This window comes from Sorex araneus, chromosome 2, assembly GCF_027595985.1.
Source record: "Sorex araneus isolate mSorAra2 chromosome 2, mSorAra2.pri, whole genome shotgun sequence".
In the NCBI taxonomy this organism is placed as follows: Eukaryota; Metazoa; Chordata; class Mammalia; order Eulipotyphla; family Soricidae; genus Sorex; species Sorex araneus.
The window spans coordinates 35,746,248-35,771,090 of NC_073303.1; the positions used below are offsets into that span (position 1 = coordinate 35,746,248).

At 55.6% G+C, this 24,843-nt stretch overlaps 1 protein-coding gene across 13 annotated transcripts in view; it reads right to left on the reverse strand.

The window, feature by feature from the left end:
• Positions 1–24,843, reverse strand: part of MEGF11 (multiple EGF like domains 11) — a 312,084-nt gene that overhangs the window by 47,075 nt on the left and 240,166 nt on the right. For all 13 annotated transcript variants that reach the window (XR_008628643.1, XR_008628645.1, XR_008628644.1 and 10 more), the window contains exons 6-9: positions 23,155–23,401; positions 21,887–22,007; positions 14,671–14,807; positions 7,594–7,806 (exon numbers count right to left, since the gene is read on the reverse strand). Coding sequence is in view for 10 of the 13 variants with exons in the window: in XM_055128576.1 (XP_054984551.1) it covers positions 7,594–7,806; positions 14,671–14,807; positions 21,887–22,007; positions 23,155–23,401 (718 nt within the window). In the remaining 3 variants the exon portion in view is untranslated. The remainder of the gene's footprint in view (positions 1–7,593; positions 7,807–14,670; positions 14,808–21,886; positions 22,008–23,154; positions 23,402–24,843) is intronic.

Consider the following 24,843-nt stretch of genomic DNA (forward strand, 5'->3'; position numbering starts at 1 on the left):
GGGGTTAACCTGGCCCGGGAAACAGAAATGGAGGCGCAAGGGGCGACTTGCCTATGGGAGAGGTAAATGCAGGGTTAGAGTGTGGGTCTTGAGACTCTCTAGAAAGTGCTCCCTTATAACACCAATAGGCAGAGATAGAGCAGAGCATGGCCTCTTTATTGTGCTCACTGATGAGGCCCAAGCCCACAGCGGGACCTGGTCTGGGCCAGGCAAGAGGACAGCAGCAGCCTTGCCCCTCTGCATAGCATGGGCTCAGGGGACCACGCGGTGCCAGTTGCTGAACCCGGAGCTCCCACATACCACACTGCTCACAGCACTTGGGGCTGTTTCCCTGCCTGTCTGGCCCGTTGGCCCGTCTTGTTCTTTGCGGTGGGCCTGGGGGTGGGGTAAGGGGGTGGTCTCTCCAGCGGTGCTGGGGTCCATTGGGGCTCCACCCAGTGGTGGGGGGACCAGGTGGTGCTGGACCGGAACCAGGACCTCTGCATACCAGCAAGTGCCCTTGGAGCGGCTCCCAGGCTTGGAACGTGTACAGAGCCAGAGTCAGGGCTGACATGGCCGCCCTGTCTGGCCGTGTCCACCCCGGAGGGGACACCTCCCATTTGCACTTTGTCCAGGCCCCTGCAGAGTCAACAAGCTCTTCGGGCCAGAGTGATAGTGCAGTGGGTTGGGCGCTTGCCTTGCACGTGGCTGACCCAGGTTCCATTCCTGTCCAGCATCCCACATGGTTTCCTGAGCACCACCAGTTTCCTGACTAATCCCTGAGTACAGAGCCCTGAGCATCACCGAGCGTGGCCCCAAATCTTAAAGTAATAGAAGAAGCCAGCCAGCTCCTCTCCCAGCCTCATTGGTAGGGACGGGGGCAAACCCAGCTGGAGGCAGAGAGCACGGAGCCCCCTCCAGAGAGGCAGCTGGCCGGCAGCATCTGACCCAGTAGAACCACCCACTGCGGCGGGCTGCCCGGGATTCCTGCCGTGGATCCGTGTCCCCAGCTCTGTGCCTGGTGGGGTTGCTCCCAGCAAGTAGAAGGAGGCTGAGCCCGGCTCGCTCCCGCACACCTGGGGCTCCTCTGAGGGGCAACTCTGCCTGAAAGACGCCCCATTGTTTGAAAAGTTAATTATATTTTTACAAACTAGTTCACAATATTTGATTACACTCAATAGTCGAGCACCAATCCCACCACCATTATACCTTCCCACCACCGTATTTTGGATGTTTCCATCCCAAACCCCAACCAGAACCCAAATAATTTATTTTGTATTGTTTGTTATGAATAAACCTCTGAAAATGCTCCAAAAAACTTTCCTTAGGGGAGAGCATGTGGATATTATTGTATTTCACCCAGGGGCCATTAAGCCCTTGTATAAGAGTAGGTAGGGCGCTTGTCTTGCACACAGCCGACCTGGGTTTGATTCCTCCCTCCCTCTCAGAGAGCCAGGCAAGCTACTGAGAGTATACCGCCCGCACAGCAGAGCCTGGCAAGCTCCCCGTGGCGTATTCGATATACCAAAAACAGTAACAAGTCTCGCAATGGAGACGTTACTGGTGCCCGATCGAGCAAATCGATAAGCAACGGGACAACAGTACTATAAAAGATCACTAACATGTTGTTAAATTAACCCCCATCTAATGTGGTGCGCTACTCTTGGAGTATGAGTGGTGTGAGGTATGGGATATCGAGCCGTCAAAGCTTCCCAGGGGGTTCCAGGTTTTCAGCTGCCGGGGCTGGGTCCCTTGGGGCGGGGAGGGGTCTCCCCCCGCCTCTCTCCAGGATGCCCCGAATGAAACGGTTTGGTGTGCAGTACGGGGGCATAAGACGCCCCATCTGGAGGCCTTCCTAGAACTGCCCCCAGCGCAAGGTCTCACCCGCCCCCTTCTCAGGAGTCACACCCAGCCTGCTGCTGTCCCCCACCTTCCTGCAAGCTCCTCACAAGCTGCACATCTCTTCACTTGGGATCAGCTTCTAGGAAGACCCCAGTGAGCATGCGCTCCAAGACGCGGGGTGCTGGGACGCGCGCGCTCCGCAGGCAGGAGCCCCACATAAGCGCTGGGTCCCTCCAGTGCGCAAGGACTTGACCTCTGTGTCTGGTCACTGGCAGACTCAAGGTCTGCTCTTGTCCAGGCCCAGCTGTTCTGATGGCGGCCTCTTCTGGCCCGCTGGCCTCGGCAGGAACCCCACAGTCCAGAGCAGCAGCAGAGCTCTGGGACGCGCTAACCCCCCGTGGCTGGACCGTGTGCCCGCCAAGCTGCTTCAGTGCCGGCCAGCTGGTGTCCAGAGAAAGTGAGAGGCAGACAGGACCAACGTTTTGGGCTTTTTCTTTTTTGGGGGGTGAAGGGCGGGGGCCGGCACCCCTGGCAGTGTTCAGGGCTTGTTCCTGGCTCTGCTCAGAAATCACTCCTGGCAGTGATGGGGGGACCATATGGGATGCTGGAGATTGAACCCAGGTTGGTCCAATGCAAGGCGGGAGTGTTATCCATTGTTCTCTCTCTCTCCAGCCCTGGGACCCCATATTCTTGGAGCATGACTGAGAGAAGCAGCAAATGATCATTTGGGGAAATCGGTGCTTTCTCATGAACATCTCAATGGGGTTCCACTTGCCAGCTTTTAGAACAATAAAGGTTCTTAACATGCGACACCACTCTGGGTCCATCCAGGTCTGGGGAAGTTAATTTAGGATTCCGTATCAGGAATCCTAAAAATAGACCCCTTGGTCTCGTAATTCCATTTCTAAGACTATCTGTGGGGAATAATCACAGTTATGGAGAAAGATAGATGTGCAGAGATGCTCCCCAAAGCATTATTTATAACAGTGGAAAATGGAAGCAATTTAAATAATAATAAATAATATGTGAGCAGGTTATTAAAGCACCAGGCAGCCCACGGACCTATTTCTAATCTGCAAGTGAGCCTGTGTGATGCATGAGCGCGTCATGCTCTTCTTCATTTTCTTCTTCTTCCTTGTTCTCTTCATCATCTTCCTTGTCCTTCTTTATCTGGCCCTTCTCAGCATTCACACCTCCCTTGGTGGCTGCACCCCACTTTCCTTTGCTCTGAATGCAGGAATATCGTTTCCAACCTTTCCCTCCGACTTCCAGCCTTCTAACGCTGCTTCTCGCCTGGTCCAGCACTGCTCCATAGCCCAGGTTCTCTGCAACATTGCTGTTGGACAGGCCAGCATGCTCTCCTTTGATTTTGGCGGTGAAACTCAGCCCAACACAAGAAAATGGCCCCATGGAGGCTCTTGGGTGCCTTGGGATCCCTGAACCCCCTTTTACGGCTTGCACTGAAGGAGACTCTCCCTGCTAACTTCTGCTTTGACTTTGAGAACTTCAAGAAAACCTTCCGGAGCCCGACATAACTCAAAGCAGAAATCCTTCTCATTGTCTGAATCTGAAACATCTCTCTTTGGGAGTCAGTTGTCTGAGTCACTGTCCCATGGTGACCAGGGTCTCTGGTGCATTTGGGGTCGATGACTGTCCCCCCAGCCGATGGAAGAAGGAATGGGTCCACAGGCTGGTAACCAGTGGCACTTTACTCAAATCCATCAGCATTATTATAGAGAAATCATGAAGGGTTGGGTGGGTGGGGGAGTCAGCAATTACACATAGGTGTGGTTGAACAATAACATAAGCAACGAACAGATATAAAGCCCCTCCTTCAGGCGAAATTCTTCTAGGAGATCCACCTAATGGTGGCATTCCATCTAGTGGCTCCAGTACTCTAGATTCCCGCTAGGAGATCCGCCCCAGGGTAGAATTCCATCTAAGGGCATATTTCTTTCTTCTTTCCCTTACTGGTAGTCCATTTAAACAATCATATTAAAATTACTTCTTAATAATATTTCTAGTCATTTTGTATAAACACAGTAAGAGATAGAGACTTCTATCTCTACCTAGATTAGCTCTAGGCAGAGCCTGGCAAGCTCCCTGTGGCATATATTCGATATGTCAAAAACAGTAACAAGAAGTCTCACAATGGAGACGTTCCTGATGCCCGCTCGAGCAAATCGATGAGCAACGGGACGACAGTGCTACAGTGCTATAGATGAACCTAGGAGCAACTAAAGTTTTAAGTCAAGTAGATATGATGGATGCCCAGGAGTAAATATTTCAGAACCAGTTAGCTCCCATATTACAAAAGCATGGCATTAACTGGACCATTTGGGAGGTCGGGGATCAAACCTGTGCAAGGCCAGCACCTCCCCGCTGCACTGCCACTCCAGCCCCTCCTTCTCCTTTCCCGCCCCTGGTTCCTCTCCCCTTCTCTTAGTCGTTGCTTTTGGGACTGGCATTTGCCCACACTTGGTCATGGTGCTCGCCCACTCGGCCGAGGAGCTCTGCAGCTGGGGTGTGCAGCACTCACACTCTTGGCTTGAGCGTCCTGGAGGTCTCACATTTTGTTGTGGGATGAGAATTGCTTTTGGCACATGAGGCAGTAGTAGGAATCAAACTCAGGGCGTCAGGCTTCCAGGCAGGCGCCCTGGCATGGAGCCAGCTCCCTCCCGGCCCTGTTTTAGACCAGAATCTCATTTTCATGTCATACTCCCATCACTGGTCATCTCTTGTAAAAAGTCCCTTAGAATCGAGGCTCGGTGCAATCACCCCACTCTTGGAGCCTCTGTCCCACTGTGCTCTCCGTGGCCAGATGGCGGAGCCATTTCCCTGGGCCGGGGGGACAGCAGGAGAGTGCTGGGCCAGCTCAGACAAAAACCACAACCATTACTGTCTGGGATCTCCCCGGGCCCCCTTCTTCCCTCCTTTCCCAGCACGTAGATGAATCACAAGTTAATAGGAGCCCAAAGCTGAACAATCCAGGAATCTTTCCAGCAGGGATTTTTCTGCCTTTCTTGTCAGCTGCTCTGAGATTTCTATCAATGCTGAATCTGTCCACTACATCAAATCTTTCCAAGGTTTCGCATGAGCGTGGCTGCTGGACTTGGTCGATGACAATCCAATTGTGACCTGGGAGAGGCTGGTGTTGTTCTCAAGGTCATTCTGCTGTTACGAAGCATCTCTAAAGGGGGTAAGCAGTGGGGAGCCCCCGTCACTCCTCCCCCCTCAGGCCCTGCTCCCCATCTCTTTGAAATAGCCTCCCCTATGTAGCGGACAGGGTGACTATTGACCATCACACAGTGCACATGGCAAAGCATCAGCACGAACCAAATGCCAACAGGGGTGAGGCAGAGAAGCCCCAGGTTATAGTGGACGGGAACAGATAGGCCCGAGTTGGTTTGTTTGGGTTTGGGGGCACAGTCAGCAATGCTCAAGGGTCACCCCCCACTCTACACTCAGGAGTCACTGTTGGTGATGCTCGGGGGAACATCTGGGGTGCCAGGGGCTACGTGCAAGGCAAGTGCCCTGCCTGCCCGCTGTACTATCACTCTGGCCCCTGGAAAGCCCCCAGCTAGAAGGAAGGGGCCTGGAGGCGTGGAGGTCTGGGGGTGGGCAGGGGAGCAGAGACGGGCGAAACGCTGAGTAACAAAACTACTGACTCCGCATGTTCCTCCTGCAGGGCACGGCTCTTCCAGGAGGCACCGGGGACCTTTCCCAGGGAGCAGGACAGCGAGGAGCCCGGGCTGGGACGGGCCCTGAGAGCAGGAAGGGCCAGCTCGGGGCAGGGGAGCCCCTGGCCAGGCGCCCACACCAAGGAGCAGCTCTACTGCAGCCCGCAAAACCTGACACGCGTTACAGACAGTAAAGCAAATAATCATCAATATTGGATGGGCTGAGATTAGCGACGGGGAAGAGGGAGTCCTCCCTGCTTAATAATGCATCAGGAACTCCTTCAGCGGGGAGATAAATGATGCAGGGCACGGCTGCCTGGAGAGGGAGGGAGACAATCGCTCTGTAATTTGCGGGGCCGTTGGATTTCCGCGGCAGGGACTCTCCCAGAGCTGGACCCGAGTGGCAGCTGTGCTTCCCAGGGTCACCTGACTGGGCATGTGGGAATGCCAGATTAGGAGGGCCTGGGAATGCTCTCTCCCACCATCTGGGCCAGCCTGCCTGCCGCCTCCTCCAGGAAGCCCTCCCTGACTAGCAGCACTTCCTTCCTGCTGCACACCGCAGGGCGAGCACGGACCTTCCGTGGTTGTGAGAGGCGCTTCCCCCACACTTCCCCTTCTCTGGTCCTGCACAGTGCTCTACCACCAGCTCAGCCAGACTCAGCTGGGAGCCTTTTCCTTGGTTGGAAACAGTTGTGAATGGCCCTCTGGTGGTCCTACACTTGAAGGGATGGGGCTGGGGGGGGGGCAGCAGGTGTCCCTGAGCTCCTGAGAGGGGGACTACCCCCCACCCCACTTCCTCACTCGGTATTCGTTTAGTGAATAAGGAGTGACTGGACTCAGCGCCCCGCCCGCTGTCCCCTCCCTCGTCTCCTTCCCAACTCTGCCCACGCATGGCCAGGGGCTGAGGGCCGTGGAGCACGGCCTCGCTCGGAGGGTGACGCCTGGAGAGAGAGGTGAAGGCCAAGCTCAGCCGCGGTCGCCTGGCCAACCTTCCACACCGTCCTGCAGCTGCACGGGGAGAAAAGAGACCCCCCAGTCTGACCCCGGCTGGAGCCTCCCAGGGCAGCCCCAGCAGAAGGAAGAACGAGGTGGGCGGCGGGCGGGGGTGGCCCCTGCTTCTAGGACCCAGACCCCCGGGGAAGCAGGAGCAGGCACAGGGGCTCCGCAGACCCCCGGGAGAGAGTGCTCAGTGTGCCGAGAGACGGCCCTGGCCCAAGCCAGCCCCTTGATGATGTATTTTGTGTGCGGGGGTGGGGGGGACTGCGGTCTCCCGAGGCCAAGGTGCCCTTTGCCCCTGAGCCATGGCCCCTGTCCATTCTTCTCACTCTTTTTTTTTTTTTTTGCCAGGGGTGGAGGAAGCACAGTCAGACGTGCTTAGGGATGATTCCTGGGTGCTCGGGGGACCGCGTGTGGTGTTGGGGATCACACCCCGGTCAGCGGCGTGCAAGGCCAGCGCCCTCTGCTCTGATCCATCACTCTGGCCCCCTCCTGACTCTTATGTTTTTTTTTTCTTTTTGGGTCACACCCGGCGATGCACAGGGGTTACTCCTGGCTCTGTACTCAGGAATTGCTCCTGGCGGTGCTCAGGGGACCATATGGGATGCTGGGAATCGAACCTGGGTTGGCCGTGTGCAAGGCAAATGCCCTCCCTGCTGTGCTATCGCTCCAGCCCCCCCTCCTGACTCTTTATGGTCCCTTTGGTCCCTCTGGTCCCTTCTGCCACTGAGGCCCGGCTCTGCCCGGAGTGCCGGTGTGGGTGCTCTGGGCTGCCGAGGACAGGTGGGATACAGAGCACCTGGACAGGACCTTCTCCAGGACCCACCATCTCCCCCGGCCCCCGTCTCCCCCGGTCACTGTGCGTGCCTGGCCCTGTCAGGCTCTCAGGGGCTGCCCAAGCTCCTCCTGACCCCAAGCCATGGGTGGGCCCATTCTCATGTCCTTGACCTGCCTGATGCCGGGCTGGATGTCAGGGCTTCTGTGCTCTGAGAGGGAGCCCAGCACCCCACAGCCCCCACCCCGGCCCCAGCCCAGGTGGCCCCAGGACCTTGGCTTCTCTGCCCCGTCCCTGACCCCCGCGGGCCCTGGCTCCTACCTGACTGTGTTGTTGGTGTCACAGGGACACGGCAGGCTGCAGCCGGGGCCGTGCAGGCCCTCTGGGCACAGGCGCTCCTGGCAGCGGGGCCCTTTGTAGCCGAGCTCACACTCGCAGGTGCCCGTGCTGGGTGAGCACTGGCCCCCGTTGTGACAGTCACAGCGCTGCGAGCACTGGAAGCCAAAGGTCCCGAAGGGGCATTCCTCTTGGCACCTGTGAAGCAGCAGAGGGGTTGAGGCTGGAACTTTGAAAGAAACTCCCCCTGGGCTGACGGACTCCCTCTTGCTGCCTCACTGCCTCCTCCTTTCTCTCACCTCCTCAAGGAAGCCTTCCCTGATTTATCAGTCTCCCTGGTCCATTCTCTCTTCCTGCCAGGTCTCCCCAGGCCCCTCACCCTGAATTTGCATCATTAAATTAAATTGATTCTAGGATGTATCTTCTTCCCCTTTCATGAAGGAAGCATGCAGCTGGAGAGACAGCTCAGGGGGCTGGGCACATGCATTACTTGCAGGAGGCCTGAGTGTTATCCCTCACACCACATGGTCCCCTGAGCACCCCCAGGAGCAATCACCCATCACCAAGCTGCGAGTAATTCCTGAATCCGGCCACGTGTGACCCCAAAACAACAACAAGACGTTTTGGAGCCAGAGCAATAGTATAGGAGCAGGGTGCTTGCCTCGCATGTATCCAACCCGGGTTTGATCCCCAGCACCCCAGATGGTCCCCCGAGCCCCTCCAGGAGGGATCCCTAAGCATGGAGCCAAGAGAAAGCTCAGAGCACCATCAAGTGTGGCCCCCCAACCAACCAACGAAACAACAACAACAACAAATTATCTTGATTGGTCCAGAAGCTGCACGAGTGGGGACTGGAGGTCATCAGGGTAGGGCCCAGTGGGCAGTGACCGGGCAGGCAGCGCTAGGCTGGGCATGCGCTGTCTCCCTGCACCACCTTCCTACTCTGCTGGACCATTTCTGAGTGCTGTGCCCAGTGGCCCTCCCTGCGCCCCTGCCGCTCCCTAACTGGGCTGTGTCCATCCCAGGATGATGCTTCTGTATCTGCTAAACAACAAGTCTTGTGTTTGGGGGTTTCGTTTGTTTTGGGGAGTCACACCTGGTTTGCCGAGGGATCACTCCTGGCTCTGTGCTCAGGGACCACGTGTGGTGCTAGACTAGCTCTCCGTGCTCTCTACTGCCCTTGTGGATTTTCTTTTTTTTTGTAGGGGGTGGGGAAGGTTTGGGTCGCAGCCGGCTGTGCTCAGAGGACATTATGGGATGCTGGGGATCAAATCCGAGTCAGCCACATGCAAGGCAATTTCCCTCCCTGCTGTACTATCAATCCAGCTCCTTCCTTATTATTATTATTTTTTAACTCCGGACAGCCCTGCAATCATTTTCACATACCGAGTGGCATGCCATCATTATTAGTCTTTCATTTTTGCAGCTTAGAAGTTTATAAGTGTGTCTTTCACTGGCAGCATCTCAGAGTGGATGAAATGGGATATTCTTTTTTGCTCTGACTTCTTTGGGGCAGACACATGGACCCCTGTCAAAGTAGAAGACCCTCTGGGAGAAGAGAGGTCCTTGCTCCCAGCAGGACAGCCCCAGCGATGGGGGCTATTTCCAGGGCTGGACCCCTTTGTGTCTGGTCTCACTCAGTCCTGCTATATGGAGCTCCCTGTGCCCATTTCACTGGGACCCCTGTTGTAGACAGAGGATCCCTGCACCCCAATACCTTCACCCCAGGGAAGCAAACTCAGCAGCCAGCAGCTGATGCTGGTTGTGAAGGCATGAACCTGGGGTAAACGGGCATGAAGGTGGGCAGTGCTGGGCCCAGGCAGAGGGAAGGCACTGAACTGAGGCTGGGCTGACCCCAGGTCCAGACCACCACTCCCACAAGAGCCAGTGAGACCTCAGCTTCTTCTTCATGCCGAGACCACCCCCGAGTGACTGATGGGGACCCGAGATGGGGCGTGTGGACGCCTGCAAGATTCCTAACGAATCTCCGACACCGAGTGGATTCATTTGTGCTCCCCGACTTCCTACAGTCCTGCTGTCCTCTGACTTGCTCCTCTGACTCGGCCGTGACAAGCTCCAAGGAAAGAATCCCACCACCTCCCAAAGCCAGGATGGGGCCCAACAGGAAGGCACGTGCCTCGTCAGCAGAAGAGCCAGGTTCCATCCCCGGCACTGCATACCCCAAGCCGGGGGGCTGAGAGACAGCACGGCGACAGCAGCAGGCTCAGAGTCAGGAGTCAGCCCTGAGCACCACCAGCGGTGGCCCGCAAGCCAAAACCAAACAAAAAACCCCCAAACACATGCAAACCCCCAACTCCGGACAGTGGAGCAGACACGGAACACTATTTTAACTGCTGTATTTCCCCAGGCTCTGGGCCGTCTGGGTTATTGCTTAATCTGCAAACATGGGTCTCTAAAATGACTCCAGGCAGTGTCGTTCGTACCAGAGCCCTGACAGGATGAAAGAGCCCAGTTCTGAGTGACTCGCAGGTAAGAGAAACCAGGGTGGGGGCACGAGCCTCTCTGTCGGGTATCTGTGACGGAGGGAGGATGAGGAGGGCTCCTGGGGCCTGGCCTTGAGACCTTCCCTAGAAACACCCCCTCCCATCCTCCCCTCCCCCAGCCGGGGAGCCTTTGGGTCTGCGGTCAGACATTCTTCGGCCCCAAGTGCTACTTGGATCCTTGTCAGCCCACAGAGTCCGCAAGCGCCTGAATGTCCCTGCAGCACGCAGCACCCAGCAGGCTCAGGCCTTGGGAGGGAATGAGAATAGAGGGGAGAGGGAGGAAGAGGGAGGAAGAGGGGGCGCCTGCAGAGATGGCTCAGGTGGCCGAGCACAGGTCTGAGTGCTGCACGTCCAGGTTCAGGCCTCGAGCACAGAGTCAGGAGTATCCACTGAGCACCACGAGGTGTGGCCCCAAATAAAATGAAATCAAAATTTGTTTTGGTGTTTGGGCCAAGACACTTGGTGATGCTTGGGGCTTACTCCTGGCTCTGCCCTCCGGAATCACTCACGGTCATGCTCAGGGCCCATAAAGGGAGCCGAGGGTGGAGCCCCGCTCAGCCGGGTGCAAGGCAAGCTCCTTACTGCTGTGCTATCTCTCTAGCACTCTAAAATTTAAAAAACAATTTTTTTAAAAGAAGAAATGGGGGGCTGGAGCAATAGCACAGCGGGTAGGGCATTTGCCTTGCACGCAGCTGACCCGTGTTCGATGCCCAACATCCCATATGGTCCCCTGAGCACTGCCAGGGGTAATTTCTGAGCGCAGAGCCAGGAATGACCCCTGTGCATCGCCAGGTGTGACCCAAAAAGAAAAAAAAGAGTAAAAGAAGAAATGGGTATTTGGAGAAGGAAGACAGAGAAAAGAAAGGGAAGAAATGGGGTGACAGGAGGTCTCTGGGGCAGGGGGCGCAGCAGTTAGGCCTGGAAAACTGCTGCTGAGTTGACAGCCTCTGTTCAGACTCAGCCTCCCAGGCCCCAGTCATTGAGTTTGGTCCCCTCAGATGTCTCTGATGTCCGGAAGGAAGCCCACACTGGGGGACATTCCTGGTCCTTCCTTTTCCCCCCAGACTTTCCCCATGCCCAGTGCCCACCAGGATGGGTCTGGAGACTCTGACCCTTACCAAACGCTTCCCCACCCGCCAGATTATGAAGTGCCTCATACTTTCACCCCAGAAAAAAAAAATCTGGAGATGAAATATTGACACCCTAATCCATTTACATAATCAGCCTCGCTCTCTCTTTTTTTTTCCTACTTACAATTTAAACAACTTATTTATTTAGAGATCAAGCAACGCCTGCTAATGAATTTTCCACAAAGCACGCTAATAACAGGCCTGTGGAACAGAAGGGTAATCACAGCAGGAATTAGTTTTCTACTTAAACATCCTTCCTTCACAACATATCAATCTAATGTGTCCGATATTGCCATTAACAAGCAGATACATTGCTCAATTAAATCACAAAATGAGCTGCAAAGCCCTCGTTCCGTTTCGTGTCTAATTGGTGCTGGGGGCTGCCTTTCCGGGGAGGCCCGCGTTATTACACCCACTCAACTTTAATATGCTCACCATGATGTGGGGCGGGCTAATGCAGCTGCCACCTACAAAATGAATGGAGGCAATCTGTATGGAGTGTCAGCGCCAGGCAGTCTGGTGAGACGGGAAGGCCAGAGGAGAGCCAGCCTGGCCATGGGACTCTGCGGCAAAACTGGCCGAAGAGGGCCCAGGCCTTGGAGACATCCCTGCTGCTGAAACAACGGCCTGGCCCAACACAAAGAGCACTGAGGAGGGTTCTCCCTTGCTCCTGTTTTTCAGTGACAATCTAGGCAGCCATGGAGCTGGCCCAACTCCAGCCAACTGCAGGTGGTGGACTGCCTGCTCAGTCTCGCGAGAGCAGATGGAAACACGTTCTATTTTCAGGGGACCGGTCCCCTTTGGTGTACTCTGAGTATTTGCTACCATCAGTGAGAGAGAGAGGATGGGAAAGTGGGTCAACTCTCCCCTGCCACATCCCCCCACCCACCCACCCCACACACACACATGTAGCCTCAGGAAGAGGCCAGGGAGAGATAAGGGCTGCAAGCTAGGCCCCGTGCCCTGGAAGGACATGGATGGACTTTGGCGCTCTGGTCAGCTCTGCATCCTATGTTCGACAGTGGGTCAATCTCCCGCATATGTACAGAACTTGCCACTTGAACTCAACGACAAGCAGCCCAAATCAAAATGGACCACAGCGCTGAGTAGATGCTTCTCCAAAGGAGACCATACACACAGACACACACACACAGACACACACACAGCTCAATATTGTTTACAATGAGGGATCTGCAAACCAAAACCGCCATCAGACACACCACACCAGTGACGCTGGCATTGATTCGAAGGCTCAGGAGGTCTGACTTCCAAGAGGGATTTGCAGGCCATGCTCACAGCAGCATTCTTCAGGACAGCCCAAACATGGGATCTTCATGAAGACCCATTGATCAGACAAAGAAGGGGTGGTATTAAAAAAAATTATTTTTAAAGGGGCTGCAGTGATAGCACAGTAGGTAGGGCGTTTGCCTTGCACACGGTCGACCTGGGTTTGATTCCCAGCATCCCATATGGTCCCCTGAGCACCGCCAGGAGTGATTCCTGAGTGTAGAGCCACGAGTAACCCCTGTGCATCGCCGGGTGTGACCCAAAAAGGAAAAAAAAAAGAAGGGTGGTATAGAAAAAAAAGAAGGGTGGTATAGAGTTTCAACAGAATATGACTTTGCCGTTTAAAATATAAAATAGATGGAACTCAAGAAGATGTGCTCAGGGGGATCAGTAAGGGATAATCAGCAATTACTAGATGGTCCCACTCAAATGTGGGATAGAAATTACTAAGGGCAAAAAACCCCAATGAAATTATCTCCTAGATTTGTTTTCAACAAATCCCCAGAGAAAGGGATAGTAGATGGGAGGAGTAAGTGGATGAGTCTTTCGAGGGTGCAATGGTGCTGTGCTTTGACTGTGGGGTGGTTAATCAGATCTGGGGGTGTTGTTATACCCCCCAAATTCTGCAATGTTGTAAAACAATGAAAAGCAATTAAAAAGGGGGAGGCCAACCACAGAAGCCAGCTTTGGCTCAGCAAACTTTGGATTAGAGAGATAGTAAAGGGGTGAGGAACTTGCCTTGCACGTGACTGACCCCAGTTTAATCCCCAGCACCACAGTGTCCTCCCCGAGCCCGGCAGAAGTGATCCCTGAGCACAGAGCCAGGAGTAAGTCCTGAGCACTGCTGGGTGTGGTCCAAAAGCCAAAGAAAGAAAGAAAGAAAAAGACTTTGGGTTAGAAGACCCAGGTTGAATATGGGGACTTCCTTTCCTGCCTTCACCTCCCCGGGGGGCAGGAGGGGTCCCATGCCCTCTCACAGCTGCATTTATTTGATCATTTTTTGGGGGGAGTCCACATTCAGTTGTGCTCAGGGATCACTCCTAGCTCTGTGCCCAGGGGCCACTCAGGGGACCATGACATGGTACCAGGAATCAAACCGGGGTTGGCCACGTGCAAGGCACATGATTTACTCTTTTTTTTTTTCTTTTTGGGTCACACCCAGCGATGCTCAGGGGTTACTCCTGGCTTTGCACTCAGGAATTACTCCTGGTGCTGCTTGGGAGACCATATGGGATGCCAGGGATCGAACCTGGGTCGGCCGCGTGCAAGGCAAACGCCCTACCCACTGTGCTATCGCTCCGGCCCACTCTTGTACTATTTAACCCCTGCACTATCTCAGGCCCCAGAGCTGTGAGGACTCTGTGGCTGATCCAGTCTCAGACCCTGCATCCAGATGCTTACTGGCTGGGGAGGTGGCAGGAACTAACATTCTTTTGGGGTCACAGTGTCGTGGCAGAGTGACAGTTCAGGAGGAGGGAGCCATCTCAGCAGGCACCGTGGAGACCCCTCGCCCCACGCCCTGCTGAGGGCACATGCGCAGGAGTGGGGCGGAGGGAGACTTGGCTGGGGTCGGTGGGTCGAGAACCCCCTCACACTGAGCCTGCTCTGCTCTCCCCCTTCCCAGCATCCACCTGTCCTCATTCCTCATAACGTGCCTTGGGCAGGGGCCCCACCCCCACCAGGGAACCCTCAGCCGTCCACGCTTCCTGGTGCAGCTCCCGGCAAGGCGGGTGTGAGTTTAGGACCAGGACAGCCTTGATGTCCACTCTGTGGCCACCTGGGCCTTCAGGTGCTGTAAGCTGATGGCAGGAGTGGCCTGGCAGAACTCAGACTAGGAATCAAACCCACTTCTCAAAGAAAGTGTGCAGGATGCGTGCATGCAGGATGCATGCAGGATGCATGCAGATGTGTTTAGGAGCACGGGATAGTTTCTGCTCTAAGAAAGTGTGGGGGTGGTCGGCGTGTACCCCCTTTCCGGGACTGGGGTGTCTGGGCTGGGGGAGGAAGCAGAGTTGATGAATTTCGGGGCTTGGGGGGGGTCTCAGGAATGCAGGGAGGGGGGCTCAGTTGTGCGCTGCAGGGCAGCCTGGTTGAGGAGCGCGCGACCAGCGCGGGTGCCCGCGAGCGAGCAGGGGCCTTACCTGTCCCCCATGTATCCCGCTGTGCAGTGGCACCGCCCGCTCACGTGGTCACACTGCCCGCCGTGGTGGCACGGACAGTCGTGGCTGCAGTTCTGGCCGAACGTCCCTGGTGGGCAGGGCTGGGCACACACAGCTCCCTGGAAGAGAGGAGGAGCGCATGGGCGCCAGGCCCAGAGAAGCACTCGGGGACACCCCTGTTCTCGGCAGGACCTGCCAGCTCCACGGCCCCAGGAACAAGTGATGAGACTGGGGTTACTTAGCGGGTGACCTTGCACACACTTGGTGGGTGCCGCTGACTCCGGGGCTCTACCAGCACTCCGAATACAGCCCCTGAGAGAGACGGTAACCCTCTATGGCAATGTTAAAAAACACCCCCAGGTAAATCTATGAAAAGCTACATGAGAAGACGTTGAGAGAACAGCAAACAGCTTCTGAAAATTCATGGTCTACAGGGAAAAAATGTAAAGATTTGCAAGAGAATGTGTGTGAGAGAATGAGAGAGAATATTAATTGAGATCAGTAGAAATAATAAAATTAGAGGATCAATGCCAGAGGTTTGACATCTAATTAATAGGGGAATCTCAGACAGTGGAACGAAGAAAAATGGAGGTGATTAGATTAAAGGGGGAAGGGTCTGGAGCAATAGCACGGCGGGGAGGGCGCTAGCCTTGCAGGCAGCTAACCTAGTTTTGATCTCGGGTACCACATAGGGTCCCCAAGCACCACCAGGAGCGATTCTTGAGTGCAGAGTCAGGAGTAATCCCTAAGCATTGCTTAGTGTGACCCCCCAAACAAATAAAACAAAAAATTAAATGGGAAATATAATACAAGAAAATCCCCCAGAGTGGAAGGATGAAAAGTTTTAATTTCTAAATGGAAAGCATCCACAGAGTAGCCAGCACAAGAGAAATAATTTTTAAAAGACCCATTTTAGGTTTTTAATTGTAAATGTACATATCTCTACAATAAAATAAATCATCTTCTGGGGCTGGAGTGATAGCACAGCGGGTAGGGCATTTGCCTTGCACATGGCCGACCCGGGTTCAATTCCCAGCATCTGATATGGTCCCCCAAGCACCACCAGGAGTAATTCCTGAGTTCAGAGCCAGGAGTAACCCCTGAGCATTGCCAGGTGTGACCCAAAAAGCAAAATAAAATAAAATAAAATAAAATAAAATAAAATAAAATTCTTAAAAAAATAAAAAGATAGAAATCATCTCCACTGTGTTTGGAAAGAGGAAAAAAAGTCAGATTTCCAAAACACAGAAATCAGAAGACATTAGCCTTCTTAACTCAAGGCTAAAAGAAAAGGGCTTTAACATTTGGTTTCCAACCTAGAGTTCTACACCCAGCTGAAAACTCAAGGAAGACACGCATTTATTCAATAAAGCCATCTTCAGACTTGAATAGCTTCAAAGAAATTATCTGTGGGGGCCTGGTAAAAGAACAGGGTGAGCCGAGGGATGGTACAGAGGGGAGGGCACGTGCCTTACACGCGCCTGATCTGGGATTAATCCTCAGTAATGTTTCCAGATGTGGATTTTTCCTCGTCTATGCCAACACTCTTACAGACAAATGCATATGAGATAGTTCGGTTTGTTGTTTAGTTAGGAGCAGGGTACTCCCAGCAGTGCTCAGGGAGTCAGACGGTGCCAGGGACACAGCCTGAGGCTCCCATGTGCAAAGCCAGTGCTCCAGTTCCCCGAGCCCGCTCCCCAACCCTTTTTTATCAGACCCTCACATATGCAAAGTGTGTGCTTCACCACTGAACTACACCTCAAACTCAAGTCACTTTTTTCTTTATTTTTCTCAAAAATTTGTTTTGGGGCCGGGGAGGTCTCCCAGTGGTTCTCAGGAGGCCCCGGTCCCCTTCCAGCCGTTCTCGGTTGAAGGAGCCAGTGTGTCAGCACAAAGGCCAGGGACGTGGCACAGTTCAGGCCCTGATTATGCATGGGAGCCACTCCTGACTCGGTGCTCAGAGCTTCTTCCTGGCTCTGTATTCAAGAATCACTCCTGGCAGTGCTTGGGCCCACAGCTGATGCCAGGAATCGAACCAGAATTGACTTTATGCAAGGCAAGTGCCTTAAATCCTGTGATAGCTTTATTTTCGGTGGTGTGGGGGCACATCCAGCAGTGCTCAGGGACTACTTCTGGCTATGTGCTCAGAATGTCTGTCTGGGGACTCTTCTTACATCTCCCCCACATTGAGCAGCATGGGACCCTCATGCCCTTATAAACACATCTACATGTGTGTGCACACATACATGTACACACATGTGCACACACATACATACATACACACCTATGCATGAACACCCATCCAGCATGACTGACTGCAGGTCCCTTTCTCATTAGAGCTTAGGAGACCCCACCAGGTGCCTGGCGAAGGCTGGCAGGGAAGCTGGGTGGAGACACGCTTCCTTCCAGTACATTCTAAGGAAATGCCGTGTGAGGGCAAAACTAACACCATGACAGGCTTCAGCCAACATTAAGTCTCAGCCAGGCCTCAGTTTCTGTTTCCCCAGAGCAGGATTTGCAGTTTCTGGTAGACTCCCAGTTGAGTAATGTGCCGAGATAAGGAATTGGGCAGTTGGGTCTGGCCAGTCATGAGGGGTCACTGTCCCCTCCTTAGAAACTGTTCCTAGCCGTTGCCTAATTGCTGACCACTGTTGTAATAGGGCTGATGCTAAAAATAGACCAGTATATAAATGGCTTCTTAACTCTGGGCCCTATTTAAACTGCTTGTGACTGGGAGTCGGGGTCCTTGTCAAGACTCCACTGCATTGGATGAGCCTTGGACCCTAGCTCGAGCTAGTGCTGGCTCGGGCTAGTAATAAAATTCCTTTGCCTTTGCATTATCGTGTGTGAACTTGATCTCTCCGCAATTGGGGATCTGAAACTCGGGCACAACACCTGCATCTTCGAGACTTTCTGGACAGGCAGCAATGCACCTCCTTGAATCCCAGACCCATCTCCTGGGATGCAGACAGCCCAGCCCCTGAGTCCCAGGACCCTCCTGGAGCTCATGATCCCGAGGCTGGAAGGGACAAGGCCTCCTCCCAGGTGGAGTGGCAACGTCTCTGGCTTCAAGGTCAGGATTTGGGCTCAAATCAAAGCTCTCCTATGGGGCAGAACAAACACGGGGACAGTTCTGAGCCTCAGCTTCCCTATCCAGAAAATGGGAGTGACAAGCACTGGTGTCCCAGTGGGCTATGAAGATGCGGCAGCTTAGCGTGTGAGGGAACAGCTCTCCCTGACAGCATTTAGAGCCCAGGAAAACGCTAGCAGAGCAGAAGAGAAACACATGTGCCATCAACTCTAGCTCACTGGAAGACCAGGCTGCGGTGAGGTAGCAGGCAAGAAAGGGTTACCTGCAGGGAGGGTTGGGGATGGCATGTCTTCCTCCTGCTGCTGTCAGCCAGACTGTGCCTCCCTCAAGTTCTTCGCTCCCAACCCATCCCTCAAATGTGACTGGATGTGGAGACGGGGCCCTGGGAGAGCTAACGAAGTTGAAATGCAGTCACAGAGCTGGGTTCTAATCCAACAGGGCTGTTGCTTATAGGAGACCAGGCCTCGAGGAAAGAGCAAATGGAGGCGCAGAGAGGCGGCAGCCAGCTTTACATTTGGTTTTATGTTGGGCCCAAACACAAGAGGTTCTTGTGTTGCTCAGGCATCGAGCCAGTGGTGCTGGGATGGGACCAGGCCCCCTGCACACACAGCTGTCACTCGGCCCACTGAGCATCTCTCTGGCCCGAGAGAGAAATCTTAGAAGAGACCAATCCCCTGATGGCCAACCTCCGCTTCAGATTTCTATTCAGCGAGACTTTCCTAGGACTGAGAAAGAATATTTTCAGTTGGTCTGTGGTGCTTTGTAGGGAGAGTGCGGGCAGATGAAGCCCCGCCCCAGGGTAAACTGAGGGCATGTCCTGTGGACTCTGTGGTCTCTCAAAGGCTGAAGAGAAGACGAGGCATTCTCTCAGCACTCGCTGCACCCATGCTTTGGTCACTGGAAACAGCCTTCCTCGAGGCCCGTGTCAACAGACCATCAGAAAGAACGGGCCAAGATGGCAGGAGGGGAAGCCCACGTTGGTGTGATTGTCACCAGGTGCGGGGAGGCCATGGGCCTCAGTGAGTCATGAATGGGGGCCAGTCTGGGGCTGTGGAAATGACCAGGTCAGCAGGAGGGGTTCCTGAATCACTGGCCCCCAAGTCAGTGCCTGAGAATCTATGGCCTCGGCACACGGAACCTCCAACACGATGGTCCTGTTCTGGCCACTGCTTCCCTTTGTGTGTCTGCCTGTTCACTCACTACAGCCAACCTCCTCCCTCAGACTGGGAACTGCACCATGGGGAGATGGCTTTGCCCGCCACCCTCTCTGCATGTCCATGTGTGTCAGTCCCTCACTCCATCCCTCTGAGATGCCTGCAAGCGTTGGTCCCTCACACTATCCCTCTGCCATGCGCACTCCCCTCAAACTGCTCACACCCAGTTCTCCACTGTAAGAGGTCTCACGACCCCCCCCCCCCCCACCAGGAGCACACAACAGCTGGGGAAGCCTCATGGGCCTCCTCAGGGTGCGGTGGTCAGGAGTCCCTGGGCGGGGCTGGGGGGGTTCCAGGGGGCTCCTCTCCAGCTCTGGGCACAGGCTGTCAGCCGAGAGCTGCAGGTGGGACTCACTGAGGCTCTGTGGGCCTCCCCTGACTTGGCCACAGCCCCGGAGAGGCCTCAGGCCTGAGCGCAACTTCATTACCGGTGACTCTGCATGCACCAGGCATATTAATAATTCATGCAAATCTGCAAGTGAAATGCTGTGTCAAAAATAGAAATGCGATTGTCTATAATAAAACTGCAAACATAAAGTGCTCCAACCCAAAGGTTCTGCTGACAGAGTGTCCTATCGTTGAAAGAGCAAACGTCTCGCTGCTCTGGGGAGAGGAAGCTGCCGGTACTGGCCTCCTCCTCTTCCCACTTCCACGACAGGCCCGGCCACTGCCTCCAAGAGGTGTCCACAGGGACAGGGACTGCCTGTGGCCAGCTGTCCCCCGCACATGCTGATGTGACCGTGCTACCTTGTCGCAGGGCTCCACCATCTCAGGCAGGGGCCAGAGGAGCGCCGGGGTGTCTGCGGGTGGCTTGGAACTCTGGAAGCTGGTTGGATATGAGGGGGATTCTCCAGAGAGGGGAAGGGCGCGGGCAGTGATGGGAGGGAGGCTGTCCACGCGGAGCCCCTTTATCTTCCTCAGAAGACACAGGCAGACATGCACCCAGGGCTGGGATTCAGGACCCGGGGTGCCAGCTCTGTCGCCCTCAAGACCAACACTGTGGCCTTCAGTGGAGGCCGGGCCTTGAGGCCTTGGCCTCCTCTCTGTGGAAGGGAGCTGGGGAAGACAGCACAGGGGTTCAACCCTCTGAAGCCTGGGGTTGAAGACTCGAAGCTCAGTGTAGAAAGTAGATGGGAGTGGAGGAGAGGGATGTGGGGCACCGGAGCCCTGGTGACGAGGCTCCCAGCTGTCAGGCTCTCCCCCAGACACCGTGGGCATCTGAGAAGCACAGAGGGAATCTTTTCTGAATTATTTCCAGGCGCTGCTGCAAGCTGCAGGCTGCTCAGAGGTGTCTGGGGAGCTTATTAAAATTTGAGACCAAAGTGAGGCCTGGGACCTGTGTCTCACACATATGCATATGTATACACACATGAGTAATGTTGGCATACGCATGGACGTGCACACATGTGCACACATACATACATATGCAAACATATCCATGTACAACCACACAAACACATGCACAACAGGCACATATAACATGTGCACACACATTTGTGTACATACACATACATGTATGCACATAGCATCCAATACTTGCACACACAAACACACGTATGTACACACAAACATATGCACACATTTGCAAGCACATGTATCCGCACGAACACGTGCACACACATCTTGTGTGAGCATATTTGCATATGCATGCACACATGTGTACACACACGTACACCGTGCACACATGTATGCACGCACACATACAGGAACTCTGGCGTCCAGCAGGTTTGGAGGTCTATGTGATCTACTTGGTCATTTTCGGCTCTTAAGAAATTTGGCAGATCTGTGCCTGCATGTGCCGGCCCTGCAGGGATCCACGCTGACTTGGCCACGCCCACCCGAGCCCGCCCCGCCCTTTCACACTAGACTCCGCCCACCTGACCCTGCTACCGGGTCACGGTCAAGGTCTAGCCAGGGATGGGGGCGGGCCTGGGAAGGCAGAGAGAGACAGCGATGCCGCTGGGGCAAGGGAGGTCAGGCCGGGTCTGTGTCTCTGAGACCGTCAGCAGGGACACAGAAGGCAGGAAGCGGCAGGACCGGGCATTGTGGAGGGGTTCCAGACATGCACAGCCTCGTCTGAGCCCCAGAGCCCCCACACCCAGGCCAAGAGGAAGGGAGAGGTTTAATGGTTTTGTGGATGAAGAAGCCTCCTGGAGCTCCTGGAACTCCTACTAAAACCCCAGGCGGGGGCCCAGGAAGCTGCAATGTCGGCGTGTGAGCGTCAGGGTGGAGGCCAGGAATGCAAAGTTTAATAGCAGCTGCCCGACTGCCCCCTGCCTCCCGCTATCAGCCCTGTCTGCAACATTGGAAAAGAGAGAGAGAGAGAGAGCAAGAGAGAGTGGGAGAGAGAGAGAGGAGGGAAGGGGGGAAGGGGAGAGAGAAAGAGAGAGAGAAGCGAGAGAGAGCAAGAGAGAGAGAAGCGAGAGAGAGCAAGAGAGAGAGAAGCGAGAGAGAGAGAGAGAGAGAGAGAGAGAGAGAGAGAGAGAGAGGAGGGAAGGGGGGAGGGGAGAGAGAAAGAGATGAGAGAGAGCAAGAGAGACAGCAAGAGAAACAGCAAGAGAGAGTGAGGGAGGAGGGAAGGGGGTGGGGGAGAGCGGAGAGAGAGAAAGAGGGAGAGGGAGGGAGGGAGAGGGAGGGAGGGAGGGAGAGAGAGAGAGAGAGAGGTCCTGAGACAGGCTCCTGGGAAATTCCACTCCCTGCACCCTGGGGAACTCAGGCTCAGAGAGGGTAAGCAAGTTGCCTACAGATGACCAGCACTGGACAGCAGAGCGGGGATTCACAGCAGTGCCCGTGGCACCACCGATAGTGACTAATAACTCCCCTGCACACAGAGAAGGGAAAGGGTCAGGGAGAGGTGTATGTGAGCGGGCACCCCCACTGCAGGTCCACCTACCGTCCAGCCCGGGGGGCAGGCACACTCCCCGGTGATGTGATGGCAGGCGCCCCCGTTCTGGCACGGGCAGCGCAGCTCACAGTGAGCCCCGTGGCTCCCAGCCGGGCACAGCTCCTCACAGCTGCATGGGAAAGCAGGGCGGTTAGAAGCCGCAGGTTTGGTCCTGGCTCCCCTCGGAGGGTGAGCCTTTCCCCACCACGGGGACCTGAGTTGGGCACAGGCCGGGCCGGGCAGAGGGGAAGCAGGGCGTAGAGCTGAGCTGGGGCCCCAGTCCTGCTTCCACGTCCTGCAGGGGGTGACCTATAAGAGCCATCCAATATGGGAGGGAAGACCTGGAGCTCCCAGGAGAGGGAACTGGAAGGGGGGAGGGTGGCTCTGGGGGGAGGGGAGGGCTTGCAGGCAGGAGGAAGCTCCGCAAAGGCAGGGAGACAGCCGGCACCCCAGGCCTGTGGACTTCGGGTTCAGAGAGGGGGTCTGGACATGCCCCCCACCTTTCAGGCTTTGGAAAGCTCCTGGCTACAGGACGGGTCCAGGACATTCTTAGCGTCACAGCCTCTGTTTCCCCCTGGGAAACAGCTGGGCGGGGGCAGCAGCACCCTCATTCCATGCAGTGACTGCCCGGAGTCCTTGGGTGACCCTCACAGTCCAGGGCTACGGGCAGGTTTCAAAGGTGAGGGGATAAAAAGGTGGAACTTGTCTCTGAGGCCGTCCGGCTTTGGGGGTGCCCTGTCAAGGAGAATGCGCCAGGGCACTGGAGGCAGAGGATGTGGAGGTTCGGGCGGGGAAGGCAGGAGTGGAACAGATCAAGTCCTCAATCTCTGCACCTCTGCCCAGTGCCCTCGTCCGCTCAGGCCCAGGTCAGCCCGAGGAGTGTAGATTACTAGGCGGGAATCCAAGTGCGGGTGGGATCCCCGTGAGAAAGTAGTTTTCCTGAGTCTCAGTAGGGATTGGGGTAGGAGTGCAGGAGACTGAGCAGCCAGCACCCCAGCCATGGGCCGCAGGGGAGGGGTGGCTCCTGTTCCCACACTCCGCCCACTGAAGCCGTACTGCCCCTTCCATACCTTAGACCCCGCCCACCAGATCATGCCACGCCCCTTTACGCACTAGACCCCGCCCACCCGAGTCCAACCCGCCCCTTCACTCAGTAGACCCCGCCCACGGGAGCCTGTCACGCCCCTTCATGCGCTAGACTCCGCCCACCCAATCCCGTCCCGCCCCCTCACGCACCGGACCCCTCCCACCAGAGCCCGCCCCGCCCCTTCACGCACTAGACTCCGGTGTAGCCGGGCGCGCAGAGGCACTCGCCCGTGCGTGGGTCGCAGCTGGCGCCGTGGCGGCACTGGCACGGCAGCTGGCAGCCCTTGCCGTGGGTGCCGGGTGCGCAGAGCTCCTCGCAGCGCCAACCGCGGAAGCCGGCCGCGCACACGCAGGCGCCGGTGATGGGGTTGCACAGGGCGCCGTTCTGGCACTGGCAGCGGTTGCTGCAGTGCGGACCCCAGTGGTCGCTGTCGCAGCCTGCAAGAGAGCAGGAGAGAGGACACGGTCAGGGCTGGACTCCCCGCCTGGTGGGCTCCCCTGGGCTGGGGTTGGTGGCATTTCTTCCCATGTCTGCACAGCTTCTCGCTGGCACTCCTCCGCGAGATTGTGTTGCAAGACCACTGCCTCCGTTAAGTACCCCAAGGTCCACAGAGCCAGGATGACCATGTTCCAGGCGGGCCAGAAGCTTCCGGCCACATCACATGACTCAAAGGGGACTTTCTGTCCCCCAATCCCGGCCCTGGATGGGTTCTCTGGAGCCCAAGTCATTAACAGCTCGTAGTTGGCTGCATCCGGTCCTCTCAGAACACCCTTTCTCTTCTGGCCCGCCCCACTCCTCTCTGGGACCTGAAATTCATTCATTTTCCCATTGAAAATCTCATTCCCTCGGGTCTCATTCTCTGCACCTGTTTTCTGAGTCCTGCCCTCTCCTGCCCCCGCCCTCCTCTCTCCTTCCCCGCTTCTCCTCACTCCTCCAGGACTGCCTACACCCTCCTTGCTTCATCTTCACATGCACCTCACTGCTTTTAATGTGGTCAGCTTCAGAAGTAGCAGGACAAAGAAATGCTTCCCTGGAGGTGACAGACGGCCTTCCAGACCCCTTAGAGGTATAACTGTCGCCCAGAGGCGCTGGGACCAGCTTGGCAGAAAGTGCTCCCCCCCACAGCGCCAGAGGCAGAGCTGCCCCAGTGTCCTGCCCAATGGCACCAGCTTGGCCCGGGAGGCACTCGAGCCCTTCCTACAGCCAGGGAGCAGAGGTGGGGGTAGGCGTGGGGGTTGAGGACAGGCAGTGAGAGGCCAGTAAGGTTCCAAGACAGCCCAGCGGAGGGTGCACCTGGCTCCGGAAAGGCCTGGGAGAAGAGAAGCACCTCAGGGCCAGACCGATAATACAGCAGGCAGGGCGCCTGCTTTGCATGCAGCTGACCTGGGTTCGACCCCCGACATCCTACATGCTCCCCTAAACCCTACTGGGAGTGACCCCTGAATAGGGTCTCCTGTAAGCCCTGAGCACTGCCAGGAGGTGTGGCCCCGAAAACAAATGGAGAGAGAGAGGGAGAGAGAGAGAGAAAGAGAGAGAGAGAGAGAGAGAGAGAGGGAGAGAGAGAGAGAGAGAGAGAGAGAGAGAGAGAGAGAGAGAGAGAGAGAGAGAGAGAGAGAGAGGCAGGCACTGGAAGTAGCGTGGGGGACTGGGGACAGTGCCATGTGGCCACCTGCCTGGCTGAGACCTGCGAATGCTGGTCTCCCTCCCGCCTGAAGGGGAGAAAGTGGCTAGGGTGCTGTCTCCCATGCTCGAGGCCCCAGGTACAACCCTCAAGGAAGAGGGAGATGTCAGCTGCTCTTTGTTCCTCTCATGATTCTGGGTTTCGATGCTTTGCTCCTCTCATGATTCTGGGTTTCGATGCTTTGCGAGGACAGGAGGA